The sequence below is a fragment of the Schistocerca gregaria genome, chromosome 1, assembly GCF_023897955.1.
Source record: "Schistocerca gregaria isolate iqSchGreg1 chromosome 1, iqSchGreg1.2, whole genome shotgun sequence".
Lineage (NCBI taxonomy): Eukaryota > Metazoa > Arthropoda > Insecta > Orthoptera > Acrididae > Schistocerca > Schistocerca gregaria.
Genome location: NC_064920.1, coordinates 941,918,111 through 941,938,599, shown reverse-complemented (window position 1 = coordinate 941,938,599; position 20,489 = coordinate 941,918,111). Strand labels below are relative to the sequence as shown.

The 20,489-nt window shown below is 39.6% G+C and overlaps 3 protein-coding genes across 7 annotated transcripts in view; 1 reads left to right on the top strand and 2 right to left on the bottom strand.

The window, feature by feature from the left end:
- The window catches only part of LOC126275603 (cytosolic purine 5'-nucleotidase), a 413,580-nt gene extending 413,130 nt beyond the window's left edge, over window positions 1–450 (bottom strand). The window contains exon 1 of the mRNA XM_049977212.1: window positions 178–450. Coding sequence (XP_049833169.1) covers window positions 178–308 — 131 coding nt within the window. The 5' untranslated portion in view covers window positions 309–450. The remainder of the gene's footprint in view (window positions 1–177) is intronic.
- On the top strand, window positions 266–17,872 carry LOC126275691 (SRR1-like protein). Of its 5 annotated transcripts, none has more exons than XM_049977219.1 (3): window positions 266–337; window positions 16,812–16,944; window positions 17,042–17,872. In XM_049977219.1, exons 1-3 carry the CDS (start codon window positions 307–309, stop codon window positions 17,739–17,741), a joined length of 864 nt encoding a protein of 287 aa, XP_049833176.1. In that variant the 5' UTR covers window positions 266–306; the 3' UTR covers window positions 17,742–17,872. The 5 variants fall into 5 exon arrangements, with proteins under 5 accessions (XP_049833176.1, XP_049833178.1, XP_049833175.1 ...); XM_049977221.1 differs by lacking the exon at window positions 266–337 and adding an exon at window positions 639–723; XM_049977218.1 differs by lacking the exon at window positions 266–337 and adding an exon at window positions 717–1,063.
- Window positions 17,873–19,049: 1,177 nt separating this feature from the next.
- Window positions 19,050–20,489, bottom strand: part of LOC126275659 (short/branched chain specific acyl-CoA dehydrogenase, mitochondrial) — a 55,961-nt gene continuing 54,521 nt past the window's right edge. The window contains exon 9 of the mRNA XM_049977216.1: window positions 19,050–19,389. Coding sequence (XP_049833173.1) covers window positions 19,214–19,389 — 176 coding nt within the window. The 3' untranslated portion in view covers window positions 19,050–19,213. The remainder of the gene's footprint in view (window positions 19,390–20,489) is intronic.

The following is a 20,489-nucleotide window of genomic DNA, read 5'->3' as shown; positions in this document are numbered from 1 at the left end:
GTTGTGCAATATATTTATGATTATTTTACAGTTCAAAACAGTGTGTTCGGGCTGTGGGTCATTTGTCACTTTCCTCCGTAATGCCGTATCACGAATTGTGTATCATGTGCACAGAACGTTTTGGCGCAGTGTTTTACAAACAGCAGAAGGTGAAATAAAATTCGCAGGCGGGCTAACCTGTGTTCTGCTTTTCTGTACCATTTCCCGCTGCGGCCAGGTTGGTTCCCAGAAGGGCAAGGTGTTATACCGGGCGACAATATACTATTCATGATATCATCTCGCACGTAATTTCTAGATGTATTTGCCATGACACTGATTTTCGTACTAAGTTATGCAGGTAAGATCAACTGCTACTGTACACAAGCATCCCACACAACTAGTACGTAGAAATACGCAATGCACAACACCCGTCACATGTAAACAACGGCTGCCAGCATTTCAGAATTCTTTAGCGATACACACTTAACCGCAAAGCCTTGCACATGCGCAGCTTCCCGATGCGGTAGAACTGCTGTGACAAACAGTATCTTGTGCGAAAAGCCTGTCTCACAAATTGCAAATGGTCAGTGGAAATGAGAGATATACCGCTACCAAAAATCATGTAATTGTTGAAAATGATGGTTAAATTCAGTTGTTATTGATGAAGAACGAAGTTTTACAACGAAGTTGTTATGCAACTTACGTTAACTGGAAAATATGCATCTAATGTAACGCTTTAGTCCGGTAAGTCTACAAGCAGGGAAACTGGGCAAGTTCTCGTAAAGAAATGTTTGAACCTATAAACTGTACAAACTGATGTCGATGCCACCCCATTAAAACGCTACGGTAATCAATGCTTCAAATTTTAATTAATCGAAATTACAAACTCTTCAATGTTTATGTATGGAACTGGGTAAAACACTAGTCTCAGTAACCCATAGAAGCAAAAACTTATAGAAGTTTGCTACGCGAGCAAGTAACGGAGAAATACCGTTAATATAAAAGTAACTGGCAATGAAGGTCATCGCCGATCAAAACACAAGCAAAGAACTTCGCTTACGAAATCGTACACAAAGCGGCAAGGGTGAGTACAGAATGTTAAGTCTAATTTGTTGGCAGACGTAGAAGATGATTTATTCGAAAACATTCACCCTTTTATAGCCTGACAAAACTTCTCTGTGATCCTAGGCACAGTGCCAGTAATTCGGTAATACTCTGCTTTTTGGATTATGTAATCACCATGCACTGAAATATGCGTTTCTCGATGCAGTGTTAACTAGCCACTTTGGGATACACTATCGTTTAGGAAGTATGGAGTTACAGACTCTCAAGTACGTGTTTATTTTGTTAATTTCATTATGCCAAAAACTGTGCATTTGCAGAGTTTGCGCGTGGTCGCGTATAATTATAACAGTGAGATTATCTCTCCTCATTATGTAGTGCCTAGTGCCGGCAGCCTAGATTAAACATGTTCATAACAAGGTTCACAAATTGTTAGATGCATGTAATTTACTTACAAGCCTTAAGGACGATTAACACAATAAATAGCAGTAAATTTAGCATTGTTGTTATAAACAGAAGATAAAAGTAAAATGAAATTTACACAGATTGTTCTAACTTATTGGATGTGCATATTCGAGAGAACGTCACCTTAAAAGTATCTAAGTTTTGATCTGCAAACGATTGACGATATAACTTTTTTTTTTTAATTACTCTGCCATATTATTATTATTATTATTATTATTATTTTCCGTGTTGTAGATTGGAAAATATTCTCTAAATACTGGCCTGTCGTGAGTAGTATTCGCAATAATAAAGTACAATGCTAAAAATAAAAAATGATACCCAGAATATGTGGCTTAACCTATTTATGGTAAAGAAGCAATCTCTTTCTGCACCTGCCTGTGTTGTAAACTTTAATTTTAATAGAAAATACAGTTTCAATGCTGAAACAACTCATGTTTATGTATAATAACTACCTCACTCTAATCACATCGACATGAATCAGCATTTGCAAATTTGAAAACACCAAGTAGCACTTAGTAACGAGGTGGAACAGTAAAATGAATTATTGCTGGAGAGCGACTAAAATCAGTTCCATCCGTAGTTCTGTGATTTCCTTTATTCACTTCTGATGGTATTTGTAAGAGCTACTCTGTTAAATCTGTTATAGTCTCTTCTACTATGGTTGCCAGAATTGAGGTTGGCATTGTTTTCAGTGATCTGATTGTGGTTGCATATGAGGTCCGATCATAGTGTTTGCACTTGTCTGACAACTGTGTTGTAAAGTCTCAACTGTTGTAAAATCGCTACCAGTTTCCATAGAGAAGGTTGAAAACATTACACAGCTTTAAAGGTAAGAAGATGAAAGATGTAGAAAAGTAAATGGGTTAGGCATGGCTTAAGGCATTAGTATTAACACACTTTGTGGAAAATAAACACACCCCATGCGTGCTTGTGCACTGTATTACCGGTGATTCATGAGGTGAGCTGTAGTAGGTTGGTATAACTTCGTGAAGTGCCCAATTGTTGCTTCTTGTTACGTAATGGAATAGAGTGAGTGGGGAAGACTTGCCTGTTTGCTCTTCAATTTGCAGACTTATGAATAGGTCTGCGGGACATAGTTTGTCCCTTAATACATACTGCAGCACTTAGATGTGATACACCAAATTAATAATTATAGTTAAGCCAACAATAAAGTTTAATTTTAAACCATTCTACATCTAGATGTATTCTCTGCAAACCACCGTGAGGTGCATGTCAGAGGATTCGTCCCATTGTATCAGTTATTAGGGTTTCTTCCTGCTCCAGTCGCGTATGGAGCATGGGAAGAATGATTGTTTGAATGCCTTTGTGTGTGTGCAGTAATTATTCTAATCTTATCCTCATGATCCCTGTGTGGGTGACGTGAAGGGGTTGAAGTATATTGCTAGAGTAATCACTTGAAGCCAGTTCATGAAATTTTTTGTTAATAGACTTTCTCGGGATAGTTTATGTCTATCTTCAAGAGTCTTCCAGTTCACTTCCTTCAGTATCTCTGTGACACTCTCCCATAGATTAAACAAACCTGTGGCCATTCATGCTGCTCTCTGTATACGTTCGATATCCCCCGTCAGTCCTATCTAGTACGGGTCCCACACATTTGAGCAATATTCTAGAACCAGTTGCAAGAGTGATTTGTAAACAATCTCTTTTTGTAGATTCATTGAATTTCCCCAGTATTCTACCAATGAACCGAAGTGTGCCACCTGCTTTACCATGACTGGACCTATGTGATAATGCCATTTCACATCCCTACAAAGTGTTACACCCAGGTATTTGTACGAGTTGGCCAATTCCATTAAGACACTAAAACAACAGTCTGAGATTTCTCCCATCCCCTGCAATATGGAAACTATTGGGCACAGAGAAAATACGAATAGAACCTATTTTTTTTAAAAAATTTAACGCAGTTTAATTTTTTTACTGCGAAACATTTTTGTTAGAAGCTGTGGCTTTCGATTTATTAAAAAAAGTTATATTGAAATGCCCAGCCCCCTCCATCTTATTCCCACCCCCACACCCTACCAGTCCGGATGTTTAGTATGCTGTTTGTGGGTGGCACTTCCTCAAACTGTACAAAAATTTGTGACTAAACAATTTTTTTTCCCCTGATAAACCTTTTTCAGTTTTTGTTGACTGTACTAAATGTGTCCTTGTCATCCTCATTATACGTGTTTGTGTTTTGAAAATTAGAAGTATCAGTCTGTACTGCATACTTTTCTCATCTGTGTTTGAAGTCCTTAACTCAACTGTACATTGTGGACAGCTTTCTCCCCAAGGATCAGGGAGCATCAAGATTTTTTAAAAGTTTGTTGTTGTTGTGGTCTTCAGTCCTGAGACTGGTTTGATGCAGCTCTCCATGCTACTCTATCTTGTGCAAGCTTCTTCATCTCCCAATACCTACTGCAACCTGCATCCTTCTGAATCTGCTTAGTGTAGTCATCTCTTGGTCTCCCTCTACGATTTTTACCCTCCACGCTGCCCTCCAATACTAAATTGGTGATCCCTTGATGCCACAGAACATGTACAACCAACCGATCCCTTCTTCTGGTCAAATTGTGCCACAAACTTCTCTTCTCCCCAATCCTATTCAATACTTCCTCATTAGTTATGCGATATACCCATCTAATCTTCAGCATTCTTCTGTAGCACCACATTTCGAAAGCTTCTATTCCCTTCTTGTCCAAACTATTTATTGTCCATGTTTCACTTCCATACATGGCTACACTCCATACAAATACTTTCAGAAATGACTTTCTGACACTTTAATCTATACTCGGATGTTAACAAATTTCTCTTCTTCAGAAACGCTTTCCTTGCCATTGCCAGTCTACATTTTATATCCTCTCTACTTCGACCATCATCAGTTATTTTGCTCCCCAAATAGTAAAAGTCCTTTACTACTTTAAGTGTCTCATTCCCTAACCTAATTCCCTCAGCATCACCTGACTTAATTCGACTACATTCGATTATCCTCATTTTGCTTTTGTTGATGTTCGTCTTATATCCTCCTTTCAAGACACTGTCCATTCCGTTCAACTGCTCTTCCAAGTCCTTTGCTGTCTCTGACAGAATTACGATGTCATCGGCGAACCTCAACATTTTTATTTCTTCTCCATGGATTTTAATACCAACTCCGTATTTTCCTTTAGTTTCCTTCACTGCTTGCTCAATATACAGATTGAATAACATCGGGGAGAGACTACAATCCTGTCTCATTCCCTTCCCAACCACTGCCTCCCTTTCATGAACCTCGACTCTAATAACTGCCATCTGGTTTCTGTAAAAACCGTAAATAGCCCTTCGCTCCCTGTATTTCACCCCTGCCACCTTCAGAATTTGAAAGAGAGCATTCCAGTCAACATTGTCAAAAGCCTTCTCCAAGTCCACAAATGACAGAAATGTAGGTTTGCCCTTCCTTATTCTAGCTTCTAAGGTAAGTTGTAGGGACAGTATTGCCTCACGTGTTCCAACATTTCTACAGAATCCAAACTGATCTTCCCCGAGGTCGGCTTCTACTAGTTTTTCCATTCGTCTGTAAAGAATTTGCATTAGTATTTTGCAGCTGTGACTTATTAAACTGATAGTTCGGTAATATTCACATCTGTCAACACCTGCTTTCTTTGGGATTGGAATTATTATATTCTTCTTGAAGTCTGAGGGTATTTCGCCTGTCTCGTACATCTTGCTCACCAGATGGTAGAGTTTTGTCAGGACTGGCTCTCCCAAGGCCGTCATTAGTTCCAATGGAATGTTGTCCACTCTGGGGGCCTTGTTTCGACTCAGGTCTTTCAGTGCTCTGTCAAATTCTTCACGCAGTATCGTATCTCCCATTTCATCTTCATCTACATCCTCCTCCATTTCCATGATATTGTCCTCAAGTACATCGCCCTTGTATAGACCCTCTATATACTCCTTCCACCTTTCTGCTTTCCCTTCTTTGCTTAGAACTGGGTTTCCATCTGAGCTCTTGATGTTCATAGAAGTGGTTCTCTTATCTCCAAAGGTCTCTTTAATTTTCCTGTAGCCAGTATCTACCTTACCCCTAGTGAGATAAGCCTCTACATCCTTACATTTGTCCTCTAGACATTCCTGCTTAGCCATTTTGCACTTCCTGTCGAACTCATTTTTGAGACGTCTGTATTCCTTTTTGCCTGCTTCATTTATTGCATTTTTATATTTTCTCCTTTCATCAAGTAAATTCAATATTTCTTCTGTTACCCAAGGATTTCTAATAGCCCTCGTCTTTTTACCTACTTGATCCTCTGCTGCCTTCACTACTTCACCTCTCAAAGCTACCCATTCTTCTTCCACCATATTTCTTTCCCCCATTTCTGTCAATTGCTCCCTTATGCTCTCGCTGAAACTCTGTACAACCTCTGGTTCTTTTAGTTTATCCAGGTCCCATCTCCTGAAATTCACACCTTTTTGCAGTTTCTTTAGTTTTAATCTACAGGTCATAACCAATAGATTGTGGTCAGAGTCCACATCTGCCCCTGGAAATGTCTTACAATTTAAAATCTGGTTCCTAAATCTCTGTCTTACCATTATATAATCTATCTGAAACCTGTCAGTATCTCTAGGCTTCTTCCATGTATACAGTCTTCTTTTATGATTCTTGAACCAAGTGTTACCTATGATTAAGTTGTGCTCTGTGCAAAATTCTACCAGGCGGCTTCCTCTTTAATTATTTTTGCCCCAGTCCATATTCACCTACTACGTTTCCTTCTCTCCCTTTTCCTACTACCGAATTCCACTCACCCATGACTATTAAATTTTTGTCCCCCTTCACTATCTGAATAATTTCTTTTATTTGATCATACATTTCCTCAATTTCTTCGTCATCTGCAGAGCTAGTTGGCATATAAACTTGTACTACTGTAGTAGGTGTGGGCTTCATATCTATCTTGGCCACAATAATGTGTTCACTATGCTGTTTGTAGTAGCTTACCCGCATTCCTATTTTCCTATTCATTATTAAACCTACTCCTGCATTACGCCTATTTGATTTTGTGTTTATAACCCTGTAGTGACCTGACCAAAAGTCTTGTTCCTCCTGCCACTGAACTTCACTAATTCCCACTATACCTAACTTTAACCTATCCATTTCCCTTTTTAAATTTTCTAACCTACCTGCCCGATTAAGGGATCAGACATTCCACACTCCGATTCGTAGAACGCCAGTTTTCTTTCTTCTGATAACGAAACCCTCTTGAGTAGTCCCCGCCCGGAGATCTGAATGGGGGGACTATTTTACCTCCAGAATATTTTACCCAAGAGGACGCCATCATCATTTAATCATACAGAATTTGCTTCTTTCAACATCTGTGTATATACGGAATAAAAGCTTTTCATCCAGTCTCTCTCCACTTTTAATTTCTAGTCCCTCACCTGTGATGCGAGTCCCTAGTTGAGAGAGGGGGGGGGGGGGGGGGGAGAATGTGTCAGAAGAATCGCATAGTTCATATGGCTGACTGTGCATGTACTTTCTCTGGAACATGAGCCTAATAGCGTCGTGGGAATCGTATGTAATATTTTTCATTTCATAGGAATTGATTAAAAGACCACAGTCTAGTGCTTAATTCCTCTTTTCATTTCAGTAATACAGGAGGTACTTCAGTGTCTCCTAGCGTCTTGTTCGACCTTTCTTTATTTCATGTGCATAGATTCATATTCACTGGATTTTTAACATGGTAGAATTCAGTGTAAATGAGTAGATTTTTGGACCTTTTCTGAACACAACTGTTCAAGGATGGATGAAACTTGTTGATTTGAGGCTAGGCCATTGGACTTTATAACTGGCTTTGTGTTCAGTTAGTTACTTTAATTCATCACTTAAGCACAAAATGCAGTTATCATGAGTTTACGTTGCCTTCCAAGAATACATTTTTCTCTTTTGATTGTTGATAAGTGTCCTGTTTCAATTTGGTACAGATCTACCAAAAGGGGAGCAGAGGGGGGGGGGGGGGGGGGAGATGAGATTACTGTACAAAAAGCAACAGATCAGTAAGAGACTAAGACTTCATGTTCTCAGAACACACTTTGCTCCTTGGAAATTTTAAGTTTTTTGTTGCAGTTGGCAGGATATGGGTGCTCTTAAAATTTCAATCATCACAGACAACAACTACAGCTCTGTATTATGTGAAGCAACTTACAGCCGTAGTTTCTTCAAGTATTACTACATTTGCTTGTTGAATGAGGGAAACATTACCTGTCTTCATCCCTCCTTGCAGACCATAATCTCTTATTCTCATGACTCATTGTCGGGCATACAAAGAAAGCGATGGAACTTTTGAACAAGTCACTTTGAATGTTGATTCTGTACATTAACTGGACAGGGCTTAATAAGAATGTTGCTGCTGTTATAATGATTCTCATTTTCTGGCCGTCTATGTTGCACTTTTGTGTGGACTGTACAAACATTTTGTCCACCTAAATGGACAGATGTGTGTCACCTGGAACCATTCCAGATATTTGCACTTTCAATACAAGACTGTATACATCAGCATCACTCTGTTTAGTTTTCTTCCCTGCATTTAAAGCTTTTCTTTTGAACACACAGATTGGTAGTACATTTCTGGAGAGTCCTTGCAGGATTTCTTGTACAACATAAATCCATTTCTGTTCATCTGTTGGAGATCTTGTCGTAAACTATATAAGTAAAAATCAGTTGCCACATGTGTAAAAAATCGTCACCCCTGGAATTGCTTAATCAATTTGGTTGATTTTTCTTTTTCTTTTTTTTCCAGGACAAGATTTGTGTCAAATAAATTTTTTGGAAAATCCAACGAAAAAGTCAGAAATTAAACATCTACTGACACATGTATGAAATATTATCAATTAAGAATGTCTCAATAGATTTGGTATATTTTTGACTTTGTTGTGTTTGTAATTGTCAGGACAAAGTTTGTATGAAAGGAACTTTTTGGAAAATCTACTGGAAAAGTCAGAAATTAATATCAATTGTGAAAGATCTTCACTGTAGAATGACTGGACTGTTTTGGTTGATTTTTGTTGTTGCTTCATAATTTTGGGTGGTAATGGTATTTTTAGTACAAAAAAAGAAAAGAAAACAATATTTGCATCCAGTTCGATAGCTCTGCTGTGAGATGCTTAAAAAAAAAAAATTGTTTGACAGTTGTATACAGGGTGTTACAAAAAGGTACAGCCAAACTTTCAGGAAACATTCCTCACACACAAAGAAAGAAAATATTTTATGTGGATATGTGTCTGGAAACGCTTACTTTCCATGTTAGAGCTCATTTTATTACTTCTCTTCAAATCCAATTAATCATGGAATGGAAACACACAGCAACAGAACGTACCAGCGTGACTTCAAACACTTTGTTACAGGAAATGTTCAAAATGTCCTGCGTTAGCGAGGATACATGCATCCACCCTCCGTCGCATGGAATCCCTGATGCGCTGATGCATCCCTGGAGAATAGCGTATTGTATCACAGCTGTCCACAATACGAGCATGAAGAATCTCTACATTTGGTACCGGGGTTGCATAGACGAAGAGCTTTCAAATGCCCCCATAAATGAAAGTTAAGAGGGTTGAGGTCAGGAGAGCGTGGAGGCCATGGAATTGTTCCACCTCTACCAATCCATTGGTCACCGAATCTGTTGTTGAGAAGCGTACAAGCACTTCGACTGAAATGTGCAGGAGCTCCATCGTGCATGAACCACATGTTGTGTCGTGCCTGTAAAGGCACATGTTCTAGCAGCACGGGTAGAGTATCCCGTATGAAATCATGGGGGTGAATTGAGGAAGTACAGTACATACAGACGAAACTAAAATGAGCTCTAACATGGAAATTAAGCGTTTCCGGACACATGTCCACATAACATCTTTTCTTTATTTGTGTGTGAAGAATGTTTCCTGAAAGTTTGGCCGTACCTTTTTGTAACACCCTGTATATAAATACATACGTAATATATAAAGGGGAAACATTACGAAATTGTCACTATGTTTTGATCAATTTACTACAGATTTTTAGGTGAGACACTGTTGAATGTTTGGATAGATATAGGCAATATATTTTTGTAATATTATATACGTGTATATGAATACCTAAAGAGGATAGTTATCACAAATCTCGAAAAGTTCTTGACCAGTTTACTTCAAATTTTTACATGGTACTCTACTGAATATTCTGACAAAAATGGACATAGAGGGGGGGGGGGGGGGGGGAGACTTACGAACTACTGAACACTCGGACAGAAATGGACAGAGAGATGAGGGGGAGAGGTTGCATGGAGAGAGAGGGGGGGATGAAGGGGGGGCAGAGAGGGCGGGGGCAAGGAATTTAGGATTGTATATACGATTCCCATACATATTTAGCAACTGCGAAGAATTGCTGGGTTAGCCGGTACTTCATAAACACTCAAATTGGAGAAAAACAATATTTCTGTGTCTTAGAAGATGTTTGTCACTCCGTATTTTATAAGGGTATGCGGTGTCCGTGGCATCTTCTCCATTAGTACCTGGTGCAATGCACACAGCTACACGAGAGACGGCAAGTTTCAGTCTCCTGCCATTGCACTGCTGGCGAAGTCACTCTTCCACTGCTTGCTGTTTGTAATGGGGCGGGGGGGGGGGGGGGGGCAGCGGTCACAACACACGCACGGTACCAGAGGATGCTAAATTCACATGGCCTGCAACTCTGATTGGCTGGTGTGTCTTTTTAAGCAGTTGCACTCAGAGCTTCATCCCCGTACTCAGTGAATCTGCAGACTTATCAAGCTTTGTATGCAAGAATACAGTGAGAAAAATAGATTGTCATAGCACTACACTGCTAAGCATTAGTACCCACTGTGTTTTATCCGATTGTATCAACATCCAAGATTATTTGTTTTTATCAAGACCATTAGCTTAATCATATATAACTCAGCAGCATGGAAGAGCCTACAGCATTTCAGACATTGGAAAGGCCAGGATGAAATAACAACAATTTTATGATAAGGATAGATTTTTACTCACCACAGACTGGCACAACCTAAGGACTGCTATACATTTAAGCTTTCAGCCAAAAGGCCTTTTTATGATGTGGAAAATGCACACACAAGCACAACTCACACATACCACCACTGTCTCTGGCCACAGTGGCTAGAGACAATGGTCATTTGGGTGTGTGGTTAGTGCGTATTTCCTACCTCAGAAGAATGCCTTTTGGCTGGAAGCTTAATGTTTAGCATTGTCTTTGTCTTGCCTGTCTGTGACTCAATGTCTGCTCTATTTGATGAGGAGCACTGTCCTTTTCATAACACTACTGCATTAAAGATATCGCCTCAGTTATTAAGTGTGTATTTTGCAAACTAACTTATTAATGTTGTCTGATTGTTTTCATTTTCCACCTAAACTTTTGACACATAAGGACACACAAAAGCTTTTTTCTAGGCACTAGGAAAAAATGTTGTTCTAAGACTAGTATTCCCCATTTTCAACTATTGTGATGTCCTGCAACTAGGTCAAACAGTGAGAACTCTCACTGCCCTGAACTTGGCCTCAATTTCTGTTTTTGTGTGGCTAGTTGAGGGGGAGGGGGGGGGGGGGGTGGTTATCATTCTCTCTTTCAACAGAGTAGCAGCCTAGTGTTGAACTTCTCAAAGATGCAACAACAACACATTAGGTTTGCTCAGTCAACTTCTCAGTATTCACAACTGCCTACATTTAAACTTCAGGTACAAAATGATGAAAAGATTCAATAGTGTTTGACTACATAACTGGTGTCAGTTGAAAGTGTCAAGTACCTAGGAGTATCTAATAGAAATGATTTAAATGTGAATGATTATATACAGGGTGGCCCATTGATTGTGACCAGGCCAAATACGTCACAAAATAAGCGTCAAACGAAGAAACTACAATGAACGAAACTTGTCTAGCTTGAAGAGGGAAAGCAGATGGCGCTACGGTTGGCCTGCTAGATGGCGCTGCCATAGGTCAAACAGATATCAGCTGTTTTTTTAAATAGGAACCGCCATTTTTTATTACATATTCATGTAGTACGTAAAGAAATATGAATGTTTTAGTTGGAACTTGTTGATAGTGAACTTATCATTTCTGAGAATGCATGCTGTTACAGCGTGATTACCTGTAAATACCACATTAATGCTATAAATGCTCAAAATGATGTCCGTCAACCTCAATGCAATTGGCAATACGTGTAACGACATTCCTCTCAACAGCGAGTAGTTCGCCTTTCGAAATGTTCACACATGCACTGACATATGTTGTCAGGCGTTGTCGATGGATCACGATAGCAAATATTTTTCAACTTTCCCCACAGAAAGAAGTCCAGGGACATCGGATCCGGTGAACGTGCAGGCCACGGAATGGTGCATCGACAACCAGTCCACCTGTCATGAAATATGTTATTCAATACCGCTTCAACCACACACGAGCTATGTGCTGGACATCCATCATGTTGGAAGTACATCGCCATTCTATCATGCAGTGAGCCATCTTGTAGTAACATCGGTAAAACATTATGTAGGAAATCAGCATACATTGCACCATTTAGATTGCCATCGATAAAATGGGAGCCAATTATCCTTCCTCCCATAATGCCGCTCCATACATTAACCGCCAAGGTCGCTAATGTTCCACATGTCGCAGCTATCGTGGATTTGTGGCATAACTGTACACAATGTTCAGATTCGTTGCCTTGCAATTCCTGGTGTGTAGAAATATGGTAAGAGAGCAGTCGATGTTGATGTAGCATTCTCAACACCGACGTTTTTGAGATTACCGATTCTCGCGCAATTTGTCTGCTACTGATGTGCGGTTTAGCCACGACAGCAGCTAAAACACATACTTGGGCATCATCATTTGTTGCAGGTCGTGGTTGATGTTTCACATGTGGCTGAACACTTCCTGTTTCCTTAAATAACGTAACTATCCGGTCTGGACACTTGGATGATGATGTCGTCCAGGATACTGAGCAGCATACATAGCACATGCCCGTTGGGCATTTTCATCACAATAGCCATACATCAACACAATATCGACCTTTTCCGCAATTGGTAAACAGTCCATTTTAACAAGGGTAATGTATCACGAAGTAAATACCGTCCGCACTGGCAGAATGTTACGTGATACCACATACTAATACACTCCTGGAAATGGAAAAAAGAACACATTGACACCGGTGTGTCAGACCCACCATACTTGCTCCGGACACTGCGAGAGGGCTGTACAAGCAATGATCACACGCACGGCACAGCGGACACACCAGGAACCGCGGTGTTGGCCGTCGAATGGCGCTAGCTGCGCAGCATTTGTGCACCGCCGCCGTCAGTGTCAGCCAGTTTGCCGTGGCATACGGAGCTCCATAGCAGTCTTTAACACTGGTGGCATGCCGAGACAGTGGGGACGTGAACCGTATGTGCGGTTGACGGACTTTGAGCGAGGGCGTATAGTGGGCATGCGGGAGGCCGGGTGGACGTACCGCCGAATTGCACAACACGTGGGGCGTGAGGTCTCCACAGTACATCGATGTTGTCGCCAGTGGTCGGCGAAAGGTGCACGTGCCCGTCGACCTGGGACCGGACCGCAGCGACGCACGGATGCACGCCAAGACTGTAGGATCCTACGCAGTGCCGTAGGGGACCGCACCGCCACTTCCCAGCAAATTAGGGACACTGTTGCTCCTGGGGTATCGGCGAGGACCATTCGCAACCGTCTCCATGAAGCTGGGCTACGGTCCCGCACACCGTTAGGCCGTCTTCCGCTCACGCCCCAACATCGTGCAGCCCGCCTCCAGTGGTGTCGCGACAGGCGTGAATGGAGGGACGAATGGAGACGTGTCGTCTTCAGCGATGAGAGTCGCTTCTGCCTTGGTGCCAATGATGGTCGTATGCGTGTTTGGCGCCGTGCAGGTGAGTGCCACAATCAGGACTGCATACGACCGAGGCACACAGGGCCAACACCCGGCATCATGGTGTGGGGAGCGATCTCCTACACTGGCCGTACACCTCTGGTGATCGTCGAGGGGACACTGAATAGTGCACGGTACATCCAAACCGTCATCGAACCCATCTTTCTACCATTCCTAGACCGGCAAGGGAACTTGCTGTTCCAACAGGACAATACACGTCCGCGTGTATCCCGTGCCACACAACGTGCTCTAGAAGGTGTAAGTCAACTACCCTGGCCAGCAAGATCTCCGGATCTGTCCTCCATTGAGCATGTTTGGGACTGGATGAAGCGTTGTCTCATGCGGTCTGCACGTCCAGCACGAACGCTGGTCCAACTGAGGCACCAGGTGGAAATGGCATGGCAAGCCGTTCCACAGGACTACATCCAGCATCTCTACGATCGTCTCCATGGGAGAATAGCAGCCTGCATTGCTGCGAAAGGTGGATATACACTGTACTAGTGCCGACATTGTGCATGCTCTGTTGCCTGTGTCTATGTGCCTGTGGTTCTGTCAGTGTGATCATGTGATGTATCTGACCCCAGGAATGTGTCAATAAAGTTTCCCCTTCCTGGGACAATGAATTCACGGTGTTCTTATTTCAATTTCCAGGAGTGTACGTTTGTGACTATTACAGTGCCATCTATCACAGAGCGAAAAAAGTGGTCCAACTAAAACATTCATATTTCTTTACTTACTACACGAATATGTAATAAAAAATGGGGGTTCCTATTTTTAAAAAAACGCAGTTGATATCCGTTTGACCTATGGCAGTGCCATCTAGTGGGCCAAGCATAGCTCCATCTGGTTTCCCTCTTCAAGTTAGACGAGTTTCGTTCTTTGTAGTTTTTTCGCTTGATGCTTATTTCATGAGATATTTTGCCCTCAATGGACCACCCTGTATACAGGGACTGAACTAAAATATGGAAACACCTGAGACATGCATGCTTGAACATAAATGCAGATGATAGCCAATCATCCAGGTTATACTGCTGTTATATGACCATGAACAGCAACTGTGTAATGTCCTCAATACTTTGCAAGCATTAGTCATAATCAGAAAAGTATTCTGTGTAGTTGTCAGTGCATTATGTTCAAGCCAAGTGAACTCAACATTGCAAACTGTTGGTGCTCATGTGGTGGTAACCAAGGTAGCCAAAGTATTTGGGGTTCCAAGAGGCACCGTAACAAAGATTTATACGGCATACAGGGAAAACAGGAAAACATCATCCACTAAGTCACAATGTGGATGAAAGTGTGTGTTGAGTGATTGTGACAGGTGGTCATGAAGAGGATTGTGACGAAAAATACGGGAACGACATCACAGCAGAACTGAATGTCGCACTCTTGAACCCTGTCAGCATAAGAAAAAAAAATCCCATCAAGGTGCCTCCATAAGGCATGGAGTTGAATAAGGAATTGGAATTCCAAAACCACTCATCAGTGATGCAAATGTCCTTAACAGGAAAACATGCCAAAGCCACAAAACCTGTCTGTGAAGCAGTGGAAGAAAGGCATTTGGTCAGGTAGTCTTGGTTCATACTGTTTCCAACAGCTGGCCGAGTGAATCATGGTGGGGTTTCAGTAATGATTTGGGCAGCTGTATCGCGGTATTGTATGGGCCCCATGGCTCCTCTGTATGGTTGCAATACTGCCAAGTATTATGTGACCATTTTGGGTGATCAGGTCCTGGTACATTGTTTGTTTCCTGATGGTGTTCCAAGATAAAATGACTCCTGTTCACAGTTTGCATCATCCAGGACTGGTTTTGTGACCCTGAGGTTGAACTGTCATATTTTCCCTGGACATCTCAATATCATTGAGCCTTTGTGTGTACCTTGCACAGAATGGTACATGATCATTATTCACATTCCATCATCATTATCTAAATTTGCCACTATTTTGAGAAACAGTGGCATAAGATTCCCCTGGAAACCACGCAGAACCTGTATTTATCCTTTCTGAAATGACTAGAAGCTCTTCTGAATGCAGACTGCTTTCCTACACTGAATTAGGTGTGGTATATATAATAAGATTGAAAACAAAAGAAATTAACAACTGTTTAAGATCTGCAATTGCGATTATGGTATATCTTGATATTTTTAATAATGAAACTCATTTTTTCAAAATCAGTGAACTTCAGAATTCTGGCAAGTTACTCACAATAAAAAAGGTACCCATGGTAAGGAGAAATTGCTGTTACAATTAGATGCTTGTTTGAAAATAACTAATAATTTTGGCTAACTATCTGAACAATATTAGTGATATTTTTGAAGTACTAGCAGTTATCAAAATTTTGATGGTTTTGTTTGCTACTGTCATTGGTGTATCTCCGTCACTTGTAATATCTCAGAGAATTTAATTTTGCCCTCATTTTTAATTTCTCTATCTGTTAACAGTAAAGTCTATAAACATTTCATTGGATGTATGATTTTCTACCCTGAATCAGTATAAGCTGTGTTAACGAAGTGGACTGTGCTTCCTCTCCACCCCTCTTGTGCCTGTGCTAGTGTATTTGCAGGGCAGAGATTTGTTAGCTTCCTCTGCCCCTACACTCCCTCTGTTAAGAGTTCCAGGGAAAAAATGAAGTCTCTAGCTTCACTCTGTTGTATAAGTTAGTGTATAATTTTAATAAAATTATAGAAAATTCAGAATGGAACGAGTAAGGACCTCAACTCAAATTACACTGAAGTTGTTTGAGAAGAGAATTGGCATATAAATGAGAACTTGAGTATTTTAGCTCAGATTTCAAACTTGGGTTTCTTAAGCGAGCACAGCTAAATTTACTATTGTGTAAAGCATAGGTCTTAAGCTGCAACTGTCATGAAGAATCTTGTGAAATATTTGTGTGCCACTATTTATCGTGTAATATATGTGTGCTGTTTACACTTAAAATCTTAATGCTTCCTCCCATAGAGGCATAAGGACCAAAACAAGACAAAACACTATTCACTAGAACAACCTGTACGAGCAGACAGAATGCTGATAATTCTTGTACTGCAATTAAACAAGTGTAGCTGCCTGAAGATAGCCATAAGTCCGAAAGCAGTCATGGCAGAAAAATAAAGCTTAGTAAAAGTATTTCTGACTAAATACATCCTCAGTCGAATAACATCTATGGAGTTCAACAAGATCCATCACAAGTAAAATAACATTCTTGTTACATTTTATCAGTGTAACCACCTTGGAAGTTTACAGATTGACACGCATAATTCATGTGCACTATTAAGAAAACGAAATAAAAGTTTCTAAATAGGTTCTTTTAAGTTAAAGTAGTTCTATCAAAGGCTGGACTGACTTCTATTTACAGCCTTTTAGTTAAAGATGATTAATTTAGAAGATTATACTGCAATATAATTTTATTTCACAGTGATGCTTGAAGGTGACTTCAAACTGGTTTCTGCAAAGAAAAGATCAAACAAGTCTGCTCAGAGGAAAGAGTCTACAATAACACGCAGTCAGTTGACCGGCATTCCTGATATTAACAAAGAATCTGCAATAAGGTAAGAACATATGCTAATGATACTAAGCTTTTTCTTAGAAGTAATTATTGAAGTTTGCCTAGTTGATTTCAACAATATGTTTACAATATATTTACAGAAGGATAGAATTAGCGAAAGAAGAAATTCAGGAATCAGATTTCTATACAGCAGTTCGAGTAGTGCTGCTTCAGGGACTGAAATTGCTGAACAGCTCTGAAATTAAAGAAATTATTTGTTATGGACTTGGACATGTGGCAGAATGCATGACATCCAGATATCAACTAGGCCTGCTACTTTTACTGAAAGACAATTTTAATTCTGAAGTGTACATTCATGATCCTGTTTTCTATTCTGCAGAGTGTGAGCTGCTCAGAGATCTAAATTTCCAGTTGATTACAGAGAATGAAGAAGGGAAGCGTAAACTGAAACCATCTGTAACGACACTGGTTTATTTGCCCCATTGCCCTAAACAGATAACAAATAATTTCTTGTGGGCTAATTGGGGTCCACAGCTTACAAACTGTCTCCTGTTTTGTAATAGTTTTAATAAAATTGTAGAAACAAATCCAAAGGCAGTACTGTATACAAGTGTAAGTTATATATTAAATATATTTCCACATACTGAAGAGTTTGGGGTGATAAATTCATTTCAGTACAAGGAAATATTTAATGACTTGGCTATACACGTCTTTCCTCAGAAGAAACTTGATTTAGTGGCATCCGATCTTTGGAACTATTGTGAAGAGCCAAAGTATTCAGCTGATGATACAGAATTCATAACCAATAAATTACAGTCTTCTCTGAGGTTAAATAGCTGACACAATTGGGCAGAACTTTTAATATGGGAGGCCCAGGATTAAGGAATCTTCGCCAGCTTTTGTCAGAATTGCGCCACATGAGTTTTGATGGTAATTTACAAGATTCCTTATTGAAGAAATACATTTTGCAACAGTATCGTAAGTTTCAGGTAACAGACCTACAGTTATGTAAAGCCAGGGAAGAGATGAATTTTTTGGCACAGACATATTTGTGTTATCTTCAAAGTCAACGGCGCTATAAAGAAATTCATGAACAATATCATTCCAAAGGTGAAAGATCTGTCAAAGAGACAGCTGATATGGTTGGATTTAAACTTCCTCATGACCCTAAGTGAACAAATGTTTATCGGTTTTCACTGAACAAAGATAACATTGTAGTTATAATATGAAATGTAAATTGTATGCATGTTGTATTCCTCTAATTGTAGTTAGTTATGTCATAGTTACTAAATACTTATTTCGTCCCAGCCATCATGAATGCGAGTCTGGTTACTTCTACTTGAAAGGCATGAATAACTGCCATCCATGGCTGTCTTGTTCAGATATAAATGAAATTGAAGTGAAAGAACTTATTGGATTGGGAGCAGTTAAGGCAGTTTATCATGCAGTTTGGAGAAATTTCAGTGTAGCTTATTCAGTGCTAAACAATGAAAACTACAGTGATGACTTTAACAATGGTCTGAAAATGCTTAAAATTTTCAGTCCAAATCCTAACATCGTACAGTTAGTTGGCTTCTGTGAGACACAAAACATTATTGTAACTGAATATCATAGGCTTGGTAATGCAGTAAATATAAGTCAGTTACTTAGTAAGAAGTACAATAATAGTTTCATGTTCAGTTTAAGATTTTGTCTGAATTATGCTTTGATTCTGGAGTTACTCCACCATGGTCCTGCAGGTACTAGAGTAATGTGTGATTCAAATGATCTAGTAAAATTACTAAGTCAGTTGCTTGTAACTGATGAAATGCGGTTAATATTGAATGATTTAGATGCTTTGCCAGAAGTACATAAAGAACAAAATATTAGTGTAAAATGTGGACATAAAGCATTGTACGGCACATTTGTAGCCCCTGAACAAAGGTGGAATTTCAATAAAAAATTTAGTTATGAAGAGATGGCCGGATATGATGAAAAATCTGACATTTGGAAAGCAGCATCAGTGTGTGATCATTTTATTGGACAGGGAATAGGTACCGATATTGTACGCTACAAACTGTTTTTTATTCATAAAAGTTGTAAAAATGTGAATGCAAAACATAGGCCAACAGCTACACAGCTTGTTGCAGCTTATATAAAAACAATGTATGAGTTAAACCAAGAATTGTAAATTTATTACTTTAGTAATAAAGCAGTTGTACAAAAATATAAATCATCTTTCAGTCTTAATAATTCTGGCACCCTTCATTCATTCAGCAGTATAAAAAATATACAAAATATTTGTACAAGATTAATTGATACAGTTCAGAAATTTATGAATACTCTTTCTCAATTAATTTAGCAATTGTATTTAACTGCATATTGCTTGTGCCTTCATAAATACTGCCAATTTTGCTGTCTCTAAAGTACTTTTCCTGGGGAAAGTCTGTGGTGAAACCTACACCACCCATCCAGTCGATGCATTTCACTGCAGTGTATGTTGCTACTTCTGCAAATGGAGAAAAAAAACCACAATTAGTAAATTGCAGTGCTTTGACATATACAAATCAGTGCTGTTGAAAACATCTTAGAACAATGAGGAATGTTTTGGTTTTTGACACCTGCTCCAGTAGGTCAAGGCTATTTCAGTGTTTTCCTCATTCTTTCCTAGGTTATTCACCACTTTCTACATGAAACAAGTCCATCGGCTTTAGTTTGATCAATGTGCAACAAGTAATGGTTTTAAAATTAGAACTTCCTCTTTACGTTTTCAGACTTACAACTGTGCAGCTATACTGCTTAAATTGCATTAGCTCCAATTAACTGACTACAGACATTACAATGGACTGTTCGGAACAAGCCATGCTCATTGCAGATCTTGAGCTTAATAATCACTTTTCCTCAGAATGTAATTCAGCAACACATTTTCTGCAGAAATGTTTATTTTGCATATTTTGATGCATAACTGCTAGTAGGTGTTACACATGTTCCAATCCCAGGTAGCAAACTTAGGAGTACAGGTTGCACAGTGTGCCTGGAGGTGCACATGTTGAAGTGTTTCAACAATTGTTGCATACAGTCCAATAAACATTCTTGGATATGTAATTTCTGGATAACCTGTTTACTTGTCACAATCAATTCACATGCACAAATTTATATTATATAGGTAATTCCTATATGCTCATACCACTACTTGTAAAATATAACGAGAGAACCTGGCACAATAAAATTAGGTAAGTTGATATGAAAATCACATTGTGAGTGCACGGAACACACTTGAAGTTTTTTCTGTTACCTCTGTATAAATATTATTACAATCCACAAGGACAATCACGTGGGAAAACTTGCTACTTTACACTTGAATCAAAATAACAGTTACTGAGAGCTATCCCGCAACAACCAACCCACATGCCTTCTGCTTCATTTACTGTTGCCATAGCACTCTGTGGGTGCCAATTTTTGCTGCTAATTTAACACTTGTTATTTGGTTTCATCAAATTGCTTCCAAGTGCCCATTTATTTTGTAATATGTGGAAGAACATATGCAACTAATACTCAAAGTGAGCAGCAAAAAAATAATGCTGTTTTGATCCTACAAGACAAACTCAG

Bases quoted from the DNA above. Each gene is read 5' to 3' on its own strand.
- LOC126275691 (XM_049977218.1), top strand. From the start codon at position 994: ATGAAGGTCATCGCCGATCAAAACACAAGCAAAGAACTTCGCTTACGA. The intron at 1,064-16,811 runs GTGAGTACAGAA...TTTATTTCACAG, and splicing joins TCGTACACAAAGCGGCAAGG to TGATGCTTGAAGGTGACTTC. The intron at 16,945-17,041 runs GTAAGAACATAT...ATATATTTACAG, and splicing joins AACAAAGAATCTGCAATAAG to AAGGATAGAATTAGCGAAAG.